Raw genomic sequence first — 16427 nt, forward strand, 5'->3', positions numbered from 1 at the left:
GCCAGTGGGCTAATGGATTGTGGGGGAGGGGATGCTACCAGCCAGGGCTTAGTGCTGTTGGCGTGACCGCTCCTTTCCATTTCAAATTTTTGCGGGTCTGCCGCAGGTGTTGGGCTGATCTTCGATAGTTTGATTGATAGAGGCCAGTCCTGATTTCGATAACAACTAGCCATGAACGGAATGTACTGCATTTACTGTGCACCATCAACTGTTCAGTTAGCAAAACTAATTGCCAACAAACTGATTATGCTGGCCAGCTATTTTTCCGCTCAACTTCCCTCCGTCCACTGCAGCTGGAGCAAACTAACCAGGCTACTGCTGTTTCTCTCGTTCTACTAGGCTACTCGCTTCAAAATTCATTACACCTAGACAATTTTAAGTGTTGACCTGGCAATCTGCCCCAAATATTCCAGCCCAGTAGGATAGAGAAACTATCAATTCAAATGCAGACCGACCATTGACATAGAATTGAATAGTTAGGATTTGTTAAGCAAAGATTCAATAGCCTATGAGATCTGGGATATTCTAGGACAAAACCTTGAGCTTAGGAACAGCTACTGTATTGAGAAGATAGACCTTTTCCTATAGATAGGACATCACCAACTATTTTAACTAAGTGCACAGCTATGAGGGATAGGCTATTGTACCATCGTTGTTGTTACGTTGTTACTTAATAAAAGTAAAGAAATAATAATAATACAAATAAAATAAAAGAATACGTCTTTACTTCCTTCCAACAGTAGGATGGGGAGTTGAACCCCTGACCCTTGTTTTACAAGTCTGCTGCACTAACGATTGTGCCACTTGGGCAGGTGTGTGGGTGTGTGCCTTGAATCGAATAAATGTATCATAGGTTGGCAAATACGGGTTGAAATGAAATAGTCTTCACTGGTTTAGTGCTATTTATTGATTGTATATTCGATGTTATTACTTTGACTGCATTGTTGAAAATAGGGTTTAAGAATGTGGGATTTCTGAGTTAACAGGTTTGAATCTAAAGAATGACTGAAGTCTGATCAGTTGGTAAAAAGATAGCCCTTCAAATAACCAATTTTATATAGGCTTCTGTCTCTGCTGTAGCTAATCCAAAAAAGCAGTTTGCAATTCAGACCGGTCAATTTGAGAAACATAGCCTACATTAGGTTATAACGGCAACCAGATTGTCAGAGAAGCCTAGGAGCCTACTACACTGTAGCAGTGCTTTACTGCCCCTTGTGATTGCAGGTTGTAATCATTATTTTACCGCCGCTGTCACTGTCGTTGTTGCTCTCGCCATGAGGTGCGGCGAAATATTGAAGTTTGGATGACCGTATAGTCTGTTACAATAACCATCAAACACGATTGGTCAATTATAGCCTACAGTGTATCTATAGACCCTTGCAGCCCCAAAGACCGAAAGGCCATTCATTCATTCAGTCAGATATATGTAGCTACATCAATAAGTGTAGCTATAGGATCCTCACCAACCCCAGTGACCGAATAACGTTTATACGCTACGTTTATACGCTTTTAAAATACAATCTGAATTGTACAATAGCACACAGATGATAGCCAAGACATTGTTTAAGTGGATAAAGTCTATTATTAGCTATATGAGCCATTGCAAACTGACTAATTTCAATAGATTGCATCTACAAATCCACCTCTCGTTTCTACACCTCAAAACTATTTCCCAGTCAAAATTAGAACTGATTCCCACAGATTATGAAAGCGAATGTTTTGTTTTATTAGCAGCTAAATCTGAGGTGCGATCAATGCTGTTTTTACAGCGGGGGTAAGGGCTAACGTTAGCGCTGTTAGCTGGAAACAGCACTGATAGGCTACAATGTTTAGCTACATTTCAATTGATCATGTCTACAAATGTTGCTACGCTTCCTTAGAAGTGACAGCAAAAAAAAGAGGAAGTGATTTGCTACAGTAACTCTGGATCTTGTCGAGGGTCAAAATGTCAATGTGTTGCCTTCGTCTTGCTTATTGACTATGTCAATATAGCTTACACAATATACAATACGATTTACAATATAGGCCTACCCAATATAATACAAAGAATATAGCCAACTAGTTTAACATATAGGCAGTTACTGCCAGGCAAATTGAGTTTGGTTGCTCAACTACGCCTCCTGGCGGCTATTGCGCAACACTGAATAAGGAGGTGGTCCCAACGGTCCTCTAAAACTTTGCTGCTGCTGTCGTTACTACTCTCCCCATGAGATGCCGCAACGTATTGAAGACCGGATGACTGTAGGGGAGTTTAGGGGATATTTTAGGGGACTCATCATCCCAGTGACAGGTTGTTACTGGGATGGAGAGTCTTTCCTAGGTTCTAGGAGGTTATTACAGTCCTAACTCTCTTGCTGTAGTACAGTGGTTAGGGGAGTTGGTGTACTCTGGCTGAGTCACCGGAGCATTAGCTCATTCGGGGATCCCGTGCATGCGTTAAGCTCAGGTGTACCGTCTTCTCGGAGCGGTTGGCACTCACTCTGCAGCCATGCAGTGTATGCAGTGTCAGCTCGTTTGTGATCTAAGAATGCTTGCGTTCTAGGTTATGCCTCGCCCATATAGCCAAAGGATATTTACGCATTGTGTTAGCCGGGTCCAGCGGGAGTTTTATATAGGGGGATCTACGCCTCTTCTACCAATAGGAGCGAAGCCTCACAAAATAGAATACCAGTTACATAACTGTCGTTTGTTAAGGAAAAAACCTCTTGGTTTAGTTTAGATTTCAAAGAACACGCTGAGTGGTCGGTCAAGCTGGTTTTAAACAAAGGCAATAGTTTTATTCTGTTACGATTCTGCAGAGTCGGACTCTAGCACAGGAAGTGACATCCAGGCAGAGTGAGTTCACTTGAGGACGAGGTCTATAGGTTATACAGTGAAAAAGGAAGTGACATAGTTTCAGGATGAAGAGGACAGGGAAGTGATGTCACACAGGGAATAATTTGTAGTTTTAACAGACTGATCTATGAGAACGAACTACAAAGTTAGAACAACAGTCAAGTAGGAAAACAGAACACTTTGTTGAGACTTGAAATTCATTCACACGTTCTATGAGGGAGGTGTAATCCCTTAGGGTAAATTCCCCACTGGACCCTTTTCAGCTACTGCTGAATTGGGTTTAGAGGCAAAATGGCAGTGGCTACATTGCGGGGCTGCCCCATCCTGATTGGCTGAGGCGAGTGTACATAAAGTTCAGCTGATCCAGCACATGTCGGAGGGATATACCAACAGGAGGGAAGCCCCTAAGGGGCTACGCCTCCTTCATAGAACAACAGTTACGCAAGTAACTGGTATTATGCAGTGGAGGTGGTTAGGGTTAGGGGTGGGGTTAGTGATGGAGTGGAGGTGGTTAGTGATGCAGTGGAGGTGGTTCGAGTTAGGGTTAGTGATGCAGTGGAGGTGGTACTTTTGGACTGATGGGATGTGCCCAAGAAGACCGTTTATGCTCTTCTGTGACATTATCTCTGTGCATCACTGTGTTTTGTTTCAGCTACTCTGACATCATCATCGAGCGCGAGGTTCTGATGCAGAAGTACATCCACCTGGTGCAGATCGTGGAGACGGAGAAGGTGGCGGCCAATCAGCTGCGCACTCAGCTGGAGGACCAGGACACGGAGATAGAGAGGCTGAAGGCAGAGGTAGATACACACACATTCACACAAACTTACTGTACAACACACATACTGCACACACACACACTGTACACACACACACGGAGAGGAGCGGGTAGATTGTCAGTGGAACGCGTTTTCAAAAGGCGTCTGCATTCTCTCCTGCTCCAATTCTGCTACCGTGCCACTCAGACCTAGCCTTATGTCAGACAGTATGTCAACTCCTTCACTCTGTTAAAGCTCAATGGATTAACTTTTCTATAGTTCAATATTCACCTTTAGTTAGTCACGCTATTTAGTTTATGAATTGGCCTTAGCAAGACCCCAAAAATCATTTTCGTGAGATGAGACTGCATGAGACCCTGTAAATTTATTATTTTAGAATTGCAGTGTACTGGCTAGTACACTGGCAGGAAATCTTGTGATGGAAACGGAAGTAAAACGTTTTGCGTGTCAAAATATCAGGAAGACAACAAATACTTCGCCCCGCAAATTTATCTACATGCACATAAAAGAAAGAAGACCTTTCTTTAATAAGGTACTTGCATTGAAGCCATTCTTCCATAAAGTCCATTGAAGTAGCTACAATCTTCCAATCTACAAAGTCTGCTCCACCCGCGTTTGTTATCACATTTTTTCCCATCATTGCAGCGAGTGAGTGGGGGATTGGTAGAAGTGTGGTTCTTATAACACAGTGCCGATTTTATCACAACGAGTTATCTCATGTAACTTTAAAGTCCAGGTTAACCCAGTTCAAATTTTTGTTATGAGCTTCACACACCACAGGAAAACATGTCATTAACCACCCAGCCAAATCTGAGTGATTAAAAATGTCGCTAAGTATATAAAATAAGGCTTCAAAATCGGTTAAAAATCAGCAGCATTCTCTGGTCTGAGACTGTGGGGGCGTGTCTGCTGAAGGCACCGAAGCCACACCCAATTGCGTGGGGAGGGGGTGTGGAGGGAAGAACCTGTCAAATAGTACCGTTCTCTGGTCTGCATATTGTCACACTGGCACGCCGTCTCTTTTGTGGTAGGAAGGCACAGCTTTGTGAAAACAGAGAGGAGTTGAAATTACACTTGTCTAATGAGTCAAACGCACAGATGCTTCCTCCTAACCTACCTCCTGACAAACAACACAGGTAAAACTGTAGCTACTCTATACCAACGCGCCAGTGTTACTGCCCTTAGATGCAAAATACAAAAACAGGCAACGAGGAATGTATGAGTCTGTCCCTATTTTCTCCCTGCCACCTCCGGACCCATTCCTATCCCTAACAGGCGATCCTGTCGTCCCTTGGGATCAATGGAAAAAGTTGTTTAAAATGTACCTTTTAGTCACTGGCTTGAACAGCGCTGATAGCGCGAAGAAGCGTACACTACCAGAGTTGATAATCGGGACAGACTCATCCACTCTCGTTGGCAATGTTATGTGTGAGAATAACGAGCACTCGGCTTCAACTTTCCCGCAACATATCCAACAGAACTGGAATGTTCAGCCAGTAGCCGCCGAGCACCGCTTCACTGGGAGAGGGTGCGTCTTTCTCCAGCTGCAGCTGGTCTACCTAACCACCCCCCTCGCTCCCGTCTCCCGGTCTCCCGCTGGACAAATATTGTTACCATTACCGGTGAACCAATACGCATATCAGGTGCCACAAATATGGCAGCCAGTTTCTGTATAGTTAACGCTTATAGTCATAATATATCATCCGTAACGTTATTTGGTGGGTGGTCGCCTGGTCGGTGCTGCTAGCTATGTTAGCTAGACTAAGGTTATATACACACTCCCATTTGCAACAAGCTATAGCTAATGTTAGCTATAATTCCTCCTAAGATTACATATAATTAATCATAGCTGACATTACCACATAAATGTCCAGACACATTTTGTAGATTAACTTAGCAGTGTATTTTCCTATTGCTTACGTTACCTAGCTAACGTGATAACGTTAATTAGCTATAAGCACACAAGGCAGCGGTGTCGGCACCAAAGGTTGATGCGACAGGAGGAGAATGGAGGCCTGGGAGGGAGATGGTTGGCTCCGCCGAATTCACCAGGACCAGTCGTGAGTCCGTGAAACCCAAAAGCCTCATATTATAATTGCAGAAGCTTTCGGGAGTGAAATGTTTGCTGCAGAGGCGGGCGCTAGCGGTGACAGACTCTGTAACACCATGGCTCTTCAAAAATGCTAACCCATTTGCTTCTCATTTCAGCTTTACTCGGGAGTGAAAGAAGGAGACCTTATCATCCCATTCCTGCTGGCATCCAGGAAGGATGCATTTTCGTTTAGTTTTATGCATAGGCATTGCTAACTAAGAAAAACTAGCTAATTCTAGACTGTTGGTTAAAACTAGCTAATTCTAGACTCAAGATTGAGCAGAACCGAAGATTCAAATCCGTTCTAGCTTTATATAGTGTTAGGGCTGGGATATGCTAAGAACACCGCTCTACGTCATCCGGTACCGTTTTAAGCCCGCCCAGAAAATCCAGAAATCAAAACTGGTCAAAAACACAAAACTGGTCTAACTTCACAATTCAGTACTACACATGGTTCATCCCATTTTTACATGTTATCAGCAATGCATCACTAACACATAGAATGTGTTTTCAAGCAAATCTCTGATTTTGGTTAACTGGGACTTTAAGATCCTGCTCAGACCTAGCCTGATATCAGACAGAGGCCCAGTCCCAATGTCCACCCTTGCAGACTCGCAGACTTAAGGGCGCGCTCCCGCGAAGTCCGCGAGGGCTTAGGGGTGTCCCAATGTCAACTCGGCAAGTGCGCGAGGGCTCTCCGGCAGCCATTTTGAGCCCTTTATGGCCCCTTCCCGTAAGTCTGCATTTCTGCAGACTTAGCCCAAGGGAATTACCCACAGTTCATAGCGTCGTGGCGTGAAACACGGGGTTACCTGAAGAACAGCCAATAAACAAGCACGGACAGATCAACCAACCCTAACGTTCACGTTACAGAACAAAATATGTTTTCATGTTTTCAGCTGGACTTGCTTATCTGCACAAGTAGCCTTATAATTATTTTGGTTTCATTATTTTTAAGTATGGGTTATTAACCCCATGGGTTTGTATAATGTGATTTGTTTAAAAATATGTAGGCTATGGTTATAATTTACATCGATTTCTGTTGCTCTAAATCATATGATTGCCCAGTTAAAAGCAGTATGACATTAATTACCCATTTCGGTGCAGTGTTCTTTGAATTGAGATTTCCAACATGAATATGGAAAGAGTTGTGAGGTGCAGGAATGTGTATACATAATATATTATCATTCTTAAGTTAATACTTTTGGATTCATCACAAACAAGAATCACAGGCAGTAATGTAGGATCGATGCGATCCTACTAACAAATACTGGGTTGGGTTGATATTTGATCGCAGATGCGATCGCATATGACCACAAAATGAAATGATTTCAAGTTGAACAAATGTTTTGAGGGTAACACAGAGAGTTCTGATAATGTAAAGGGGATTTGACTCAGCCAAAATTAATTTACACGAAGGCCTACAAGAAAAACATGTACAATTTACAAATTGATTTAAAAAAAGCCCCACGCCCACAATAGTAAGAAATATGTTTTCACGTCAACGTAATGTGATGTCACAAGTGCTGTCCCATTCCTTGTTATACCAATTCGAGCCCTTGCAGCCTCTCACACTCGATCACTTCACCAGGTGACGTCAATAAGTCTGTGAGGGCTCAGGGCTTGAGGGTTTAGGGGGGACATTGGGATTGGGCCAGAATGTCAACTCCTTCACTCTGTCGACTTCGGTGGAGTGGGCAGATTCGAATATTTGGACCCAGGCTAGCTCAGACCACAGGTTTGAAGCATACACAATCCAGAATGACATTTAGAACTGTGATGATCTAGGACAGCCATCACCAACAGGTGGACCGCTGTCCGGATCCGAACCCAGAAGACATCCAATCTGGACCGCGTCTATAACCCGATAAATCAATGAGAATTTTTCCCTTTTGATGGAGCGTAGGCAACTAGTTTGAGCCTGTGCAGCCTTTGTAGTATATTACGGCATTTGTTTACTATCTCACACGCGTGAGATAGTAAACAAATGCTGTAATATTACAAAGGCTAGCTAATTGAATCTGTGTTCATTGCCTGACGTCAACCAGTCTACACGTGACAGCCTAGCTATCGTTAACGTTACTGTAATCGGAGTGATTCCTTGCTATTGGAGTTGGACACTGCATGACCAGAGAAACGTAACGACAAATGAAGAGGGAAGTGAGATACTACAAGACAGAAGTAACGTCAGCCTATACATGCCGTGCTCTAAAATAAGAAACATAGATGTTGAAAATAGGGCGTTCCATCAAGAATGGACTGAGTTGTGTATTCATTCTCACCGCGGGTAGCTCTAAACCTGTTTGTCTCATATATTTCAAAAGCTACCTTGTTTTTAAATGTAGACCTAATTTTACTCAAGTTTATAGCAGCCTACTTTTTTTTTTATTTATAATCCATCCTAAATGTGAAATCCCTCCTAAATGTGAAGTGTCAATAAACAGGTTGAAATATTGTTGAAATGTAGCCTACTTCATTTGATTTTAAAGTAAGTTGGGGACCATACAACTGAAGTTAACACAGTAACATACTTGCTGCTATACAATAATTTGAATGAATATGCAAGGAAACAAATCTGTTGAGGGCATACAAAACGCACGCATCACCTCCGGACCCTGGCTTTAGGTCACTTTGTCAAAATGGACCTCTTAGAACTTTACTTGATTACCCCTGATCTACTGTAGGAGAAATAGCACACACCCCTCCGGAATTGAGTGCACACCCAATCGAGGGCTTGGCGCAAAAGGGGCGTAAGTCACAGGAGAGCAAAAACAAACTTTACATTGATTGTATTTATTTAAAGGAGAAGACTCATTTTTGACAACCTGGACCTTATTTACGGCATATTATAAGACGTATTATTGACTCACCGAGATAACTTTGGTGTAATTCGGAGGCCTGTAGAAGAAATTTAAAATCCAGCGCGAGCCAAGTATACCCATGTAATGGCGGCGGACGGGGCACCGAGAATGTAACTTCTAAAAAATGTATTTTCTGCTGCGAAACGGTTGTTTTCATCAATCTACTTTTATGAATCGCTAATTGTGCTTACATAGAGCGAGGGCTTGTTGTGGTTTTCACATGCCTCTGTAATATGATCTTTAAGAAACGTCTTTAGAAACAAATAGAGCTTCCCCACTTGCCCCAGCACGCATGCGCACAGCGCGCAAACTGGCTATTCTCCGTCTGTAGGCTACACTTGCGGCTCACATTCTCTACGCTACGATTGGCTTCCATCATATTCTAAGTCATCTTCTATACCCTCAAAATCTGATAAATATTCAACCATATTGCACACAATATTCCAGGCACCAACAAGCCGATCGTAGCGTAGAGAATACGTCTATCAATCCAGGAGATTGATAGACGTAATGGCGGTATGCCCATTACCAGAGCTGTCATTCAGCTCAAAGCCAAAGAGCTCAACATACCACGCACCGAGTTCAAAGCTAGCCTCGGCTGGTGTAGGAGAATGATGCGACGTAGTGGCCTGTCTCTGCGACGCAGGACTAGCCTTGCCCAGCGCCTGCCCTCAGACTTCAGAGAAGCTGCTGTCTTATCAGCGGTATGTGATCAAGTTAAAGGATTAACATGGTAATTCAATATAACACTTTCCAGATATCTTTAGGCAACAACAAAACAAATGTGTTTAACTATTTCAGAATTCATCCATAAAAATTCTTTTAAAATATGTTTTTATAGGTCTGAATCTGCCACTCAAAAAGTTCACTCACTCAAAACTGGGCGTGATTCATTACAACTGATTGACAGTTCTCTGAGCAAATGACCAACTGGAATCATTATGATTGACAGACGTGTGCCCCGTTACCATAGCTACCCCCGCTCCGAGCTAGACAACACAAGAGCTAGATCGCGCAACAGCCAGATCAATAGACATTTTTCTAGCTGCTAACCAGGGGCATTTACAAAGTCCTTAATATTATATTAACCCCCAAACATTATAAAGATACACGCTACCTAACAGGCCGTATCCTCGAATTTGCATTAGGCCTATTTGGGAAAAGTACGATAAAGGTATAACGACGACACGTCTCCCCCACGACACAGAGGAAAAAGCACCCTGCAGCCGGCCACGCACGCTTGGAGGCTTGGGCTATTAGACTAACGTTATAGCTTTCAGCCAGCTACGAACAGTACCTATTTAGTCAAATAATTGCAATTGTGGGTCTTGCCAGAAGACAGATCATTTGCGCTGTGAAACCGACATAACATCCGCATTGTTCACCAGTCTAACGTTATTTATCTTAGTAGGTGTCCAACAAAGCCAGTTGAACACTGAAACTTTACTGTTCTGGGTTCAACATCTGTCAGTTGTGGTGATATAAGGAATCGAGCGGAATACCACTGCAATAACTGATTATTAGTCAGATCAATTAAATCATTATAGCTCATTTCACATACAAAGGCAACACAATACATTTTGCAGAAAGGGGCTGGGGATGTAGCCTACATATAGGCTAGCCTACTGATCCTACTAATATGTGGCAGACTGCATGCGTAGCGCAGCGATTCAACATAATCGATGAGTTTGGAGACAGAGGGCCGTGCACCACGACTCCGTGACCGCAGCGGTCAAGGGGTATCCCTACTAACACACGCAGGTTGCGCAAACGTTCTACATACGGCCGCTATAGGTGACGATTCATCTGCGCCACGTGCGGAAATTACGCGGCCATTTACGGAAACGCGAGATCTGCCGATTAGTAGCCGCTACGTAAGAACGTCACGTCATTCATAAGTTGTGGCCGCGTGCAAAAAACGCACGTGATCACGTTGGCAGGAACTTCCGTAATAAACTCACTTGGCTGACACTTGATCTACACGTGAGCAGCAGGTACCGTCGTAGACTGACTTGGCTGACACTAGATTTACAGGTATTATATGACTTGGTCTGCACGTCTTTTTTGCACGGTGCAGATATGGTCACTTACTTACTAAACCCTGACCACTGGCTATATTTAGCATTTGCAGTACCACTGGCTATATTTAGCATTTGCAGTACAAAAACGAATTAATGCTATATGGGGATAAAGCAGCAAGCATTATGATACAAACCAAGATGAGACTGAACACCATTAACAGTTTAGAACATTTTATTAGACAAAGTACATTGCAAAACAAATTAAAAGTATACATATTTACAAGGATGAGGTTTACGGTCTGTCACATTACGCATAGCCAGAAAAGCAAAAAACTATTTACAAAAAAGGCATCCATCCTGGCAGGCTGGAAAGGCAGGTTTAGGGAGACGGGCTGGGCTGGAGGTCACCCACATCTGAATCGAGGGTCTGGGCAGAAGAGGTCATCCTCATCTGAATACTCTACTGTGGTCAGGGCTGGAGCTGCGGTCAGGGGCTGGGCTGGGGAGGTCAGCTGGGCTGGAGCAGATGCCTAAGGACATAATGAAATGGCTGTAAAAGCAAGTCGCATACGTTCATTGGAAGCGTGCCATGTCTCTGGATACGAGAAAATTAACTGCCTGACATCACATACCTTTTTGCATTGAGCAGGGGCATGTTTCAGCGTCTCCTGCAGCTGGGCAGACACCTCCGTCACAGTGGTACTTGGCTTACAGGCCATAACTGCACCTTTTAACCAAAAAGGGAATGGTTTCAATGCACATGGCATGAAGCAAAGACAATGTATTATTTTGCGAAAATATGAACAATCCCTTCCGTAATATGACATTGTGGAGGGTCATATTCTTCAGAGGCTTCTTCCCATGGACGCTGTAGACACACCACACTCTGTGTATGGCAATGGCTGACAGCACCCGCCGGACCACATCTGGCAGATCTTTGCCGCCAATGGAACTCAGATATTGTGTCTGCAAAACATTAAGACAATCATTTACTTTTACATTTCCTTAACACTTCCCTGCAAAAATAAGGAACAAAGTTCTGCCCTGAAGTTACTCACCATCTTCCTTTGATGCTCCTTGTCCTTCAGCTGCTCCTCCAAGACCAGCAGCTCCTCCTCCGTTTTAGCGGGGTGCAGGTCATCCAGTACTGCTCCCCGATAGCTGTCTGCAGACTCGCCGGACAGTCTCTGCTCCAGCCTCTGCTCCAGCCTCATCATTGTCTGTGCCATCTCCCTCAGACTCTGCATGACGCTGGAGAACTGCTGACACATCATCCTCTGAAGGTCTGGATATTAAACACAGATGTGGCTATAAGTAATTGTACGGTCCCATAATGGATATTCAACTCAAAGTATATCCCTACATGCAGCATGAAGTACTTCACAAAATTCAGCATACCAGCATCTGCAGAGCTTGATGGCAACACTGATGGAGCCGTTGGTCTCACAGGCGTTGACATCACAGAACTGGAGGGCAACACTGCTGGAGCTGTTGGTCTCACAGGCGATGGCATCAGAGAACTACCTGAAAACCAGAGGATAAAGGGATGAGCAGGAAACTATGGTGCTGGCGGCGTACGGCTTCTGGCATAAGGGGAAGAATCAACTCGACATGAGACATGTCAGACCCTGACCTGGTCTGGCCGGGGTGCTAATCTCCGATGGATGCTGCTTGTGCCTGGAGTTCAGACGGGCTGAAGGGCCTGGCTCACAGGGCCATCGCTCACTGCGCCTTAGCTCTAAGGGCCTGGGTGATGAACATCTACTGCTGAGTAAAGTGAGATGAGTAAATTAGTGAGATTAGTTAAGTAGTCTTCAAAAAGTCCTGAGTTAACTGTCAGTGTGCAAATGTGCATAGACATTTCACCAACACAAACATGCATGGATACCTGCATTGATAACTGGCAGAGCAGGCCTTCCGGCTCTGGCACCTGGCATAGCTGGTCTGGTCTGAGTTCTGCCGACCGGCTGCCTTGGCACTGGAACATATAGTAGAGGTAAATAAGCTCAGATTAGTCAACTCAAGTAGTACTCTTTAGGGACTGTTGAATGCACTTTATTTATTACCTTCGTCACTGGAGTCATATCGCGTGTTGCACTGTCTCTTCCTTGTGTCTTGGGAGTTAATCCATTGGACGACTGCTGCTCAAACACCTTCGCCAAGGCACTGGCTACTTCATAATGCTCTGTGTGTTCCTCAGCAGAGACAGAGGTTGTCATTTCTCCTCTTGATGTGTTTGTGGAGGTAGATCTGGGAGGTGTAGGAGAATGGGCACTCAGAGCAGGAGAACACCCAAGTCTTGCACAACTCTAACATCACGGCTAGGAGAGCGAATGAGAGAGACCATTAAAAAGGATTCTCTCACCTGTAGTACAAGTTCAAATATAGAGTGATTATACGTCATTGTAAATGAGAGCTTACTCTCAATTGATTCACAAGGTTAAATAAAGATTGAATGAATTTGTAGCTAGTGGGGGGTAACAACCACACAACTGTGGAGAGAGAATAAGACACTTGGTTCCCTCCTCTACTGGTGTTCATGGCCATGGCCACACACCTGGAATACTCTAACCCTGATTTAAAGGCATAAAAGTGGGGAACACATTCTTGAGACGGTTCCTAAAACTGGAGGAGAAAAAAAAAGGGAAAATGATCTTCCTCTTCCCTCTCTTCATCACTCACTTCTGCATGTGGCTGAGCTTTACCCTGTCAGCAGTGGCAATACATGGGATAGCGGCTCAGCACACAGGAGAACTGCACAGAGAGGAAGGAGGAGAGAGAAAACCAACAACAAAAAAGGCAAGAAGGGTTAATAACTGAGCGAATCTTGCACGTTTGCACTACAGGGAAGCAATTGCTCAATTTCCCTGATATTGAGGCGTCACTGGCGTCAGTGATGTGACTTATGAATCTCACATGTCTACCGCTAACATTAACTCAATATCAATATTCCCATTTGTTTATCCCGTCTATGGAAACGTATGTGCATTTGTACTTACGTGTGCCTGCCTATATTGATGATCAGGTGTGTCTCCACCTCAGGGCTGGTCAGACAGAACCATCAGAGACCATTGGGCTGAGCTGAGGAGAGAGCGACATGTTAGAGTGTATGTGTGCATATGTATATGGTGCTCTTCTGTTAATACTCATGAGGGCATTTAACTGAACAAGACTCACAGAGCCTGTGGTGCTGTCCCAGGACTGCCCCTGGCCACGCCTGTCCCCGTCTTAGCGCCTCTTCCTGTCCCGCTCACCTGCTTCTTGCTCAGTTCAAACAAGAACTGGGAGGTTGGCAACTGAGAGCATGGGAGGGGAGAGAGGGAGAGAGAGAGAGAGAGTGGGTGGGTGACCCTCTCGTTGGCTGACATGAACACTCCACAGGACCACATGATTTGTGACACGTTAAGAGGAACAGGGCAACATGTCTACCACCCTTCACCCTCAGTAATTAAATAGATTTTGCAAGACACTATATTAGTAGTACACATCATGAGTACCTATTATTCAAAATTTGGATTTGTATGTGAGTGAAAACGTAGTACACAATTCTTTACCCGTTTGACAGCATGAGCAACCATTTCAACAGTTAAGAGTAACATGAAATCACATCCCAAAACCACCAAGATGGCTGCTGTAACCAAAAAAGCCAAGATGGCTGCTATAACAAATCCTGCTAGCTAGCCTAGCTCCGTTGTTGGGGCTTCGAGTATTCTGTTAACGTTAACTTCGGAAAAATTAATGCCTAAAAACAAACACCTACTAACGGTGTCGTGGGTTGATGCGAAATCAATGAGTGAGCTAATTATCGCATTTTATTCCAAGCGATGAAACAGTACGAACGTGCAGGACTGGCGTGTTGGTCTTTCTCAATCGTTTCTGTTTCAAACAGAACGGAAGTTTAACCCGTCGTCGTCTTCTTCGCTGGGTGTAGTGGCGGATTGCAAACAACTTTAATGTGCATACAGCCACCTACTGTACCAGAGTGTGTAACTTGTTTGTCTAGTTCTTCAATTGTGTCTTCAATTGTGTCACCTAAGAAAGAAGCCCAATGCCTTGCATTCTTTGTTTTACGTTCACTGCTCAGCATTCATTGCTCACATTTAGGTTGCAAAATTAGGACTTTATTCATAGGCATATTTTTATCATTATTTTTATTAGGCCTATACTGCAAATCTTTAGTGTTAATATTAACTGTAAATGAGAAATTACACACAAAACAGACATGCAGGATTTCTCCTCATTATTACAATACTGTAACTGTATGACTTCAAAATGTATTTTAAAACCTAAGTAATTTACAAATGTTCTGACCCACTGTGACATTTCCAATAAAGTCAGAGTGGGACTGTAATGTAACAGCATTGTCACGTCATTTAATTACATCGTAGTTACGGATTTAAGCAGCAGTGACGGCTACGTTCCCTTAGTGTCCTTGAGGACGGTTATTTTGGTTATTTTGCAACTGAAAAGGCAAGTGTCAGCTAGGTGTCAGCTAGGTCCGCTGTTGGTACCGTCGCAAAGTTACCAAACTACCACCAATGTGTCCCGTCAGTTTTACCTACTGTGTTAGTAGGGTTATATCCAACTTTGACTTCGTAACGTTGCCTATTGTATTGGCCTATACAACAAAGCACGCTCACAACAGTTATGGTAGGCTATCGCTTCGGAAACCTTACAGCAGTTTGCACCTGGTGCAAGTAGATTTTATGCCAGGGAAGAGTACAGTATGGTGCGCTGTGTTTCTGCCATTGCACTGGAGGGCTAACGTTACCAAAAGCAAATGCATTGAGAGCTAACGTTAGCATGCTAGGATAATTAACACAGCTAGCTGACATTCCAAATATTAGGCTAGCTAACGTCAACATGCTGGATAAAGACAGATAGCTAGCTGGATCAGACAGCTTTTTAAAAACTGTTGCCAATTACAGCTAACGTTATGATTCGTTTATCTAACATTAGCTAGGTTGGCTACTCAGACACGGAGATCATGGTAAAAACTTCCCAATATGTATGACAACCACAAATCCAATTAGGCCTATAAAACGTACAAATTATATTAAAATAAGAGGTGGTCATCATTGAGACTGCAACTATTCAATTATTCTCAAGATGAGTAAGGGAAGTGAGCCGAAAGTCAATGGGGGCTGTACATTTTTTTGCATTGAAACTGCCTGAGCTGTACAGAAAGTGGGACCATTGTACACATACTCGATAAAATGTGTACCGCCTCAATAGAGTCCCAATGGGGGCTGTACGCCCAAGTGTACAGACCCGGTTTCTCCACCTGGGGGTGACTCCGAGCCACCGCCCACGGCTCAATGGGGGTCTATGGGCCCTGTACGCGGCGTACAATGCCCATGCAACCCGGCTGGAGGCCGTACGCCCTGTACAGCTCAGGCAGTATGCGCGGGGGCTGTACGCGGCGTACGACCCGGGCAGGTTCCTTGGACGGCTGTACACTGTTTACAGTCTCGAAGGGCACTCACTCATGACCAACTGACCCGATTTTGAGGCCTCTAGTGCTTTGACAACACCTTTAAAAATTAAAAAGATGATGTGTACAACAGCCTTAGGAATGTATGGCGGCTGTACACGCCAAATTTCTCCAAAGTGGTGGGGGCTAGGAGGCTATAAATCGGTGGTCCTACAGTACCAAAGGGTGCCTTGAACATACTCTGAGATCAGCCTCCTACTCCCAACCAATCATGAGAAACAGCCGCGTACAGCCCCCACATGTCGGTGTACAGCCAAATATTACTGTAGCGTATTAAAAAAATTTAGCGGTCCGAAACCCGTACGGCCCATAGGCGACGATCACGCTCACCGGATTTCGTGCCGA

At 44.1% G+C, this 16427-nt stretch overlaps 1 protein-coding gene across 1 annotated transcript in view; it reads left to right on the plus strand.

The window, feature by feature from the left end:
- Positions 1-16427, plus strand: part of rasgrf2b (Ras protein-specific guanine nucleotide-releasing factor 2b) — a gene marked incomplete at both ends in the record, with an annotated part of 308695 nt that overhangs the window by 94599 nt on the left and 197669 nt on the right. The window contains one exon of the mRNA XM_084439496.1: positions 3488-3635. Coding sequence (XP_084295622.1) covers positions 3488-3635 — 148 coding nt within the window. The remainder of the gene's footprint in view (positions 1-3487; positions 3636-16427) is intronic.

Source organism: Borostomias antarcticus, assembly GCF_949987555.1.
Source record: "Borostomias antarcticus genome assembly, chromosome: 6".
NCBI classification, from domain to species: Eukaryota; Metazoa; Chordata; class Actinopteri; order Stomiiformes; family Stomiidae; genus Borostomias; species Borostomias antarcticus.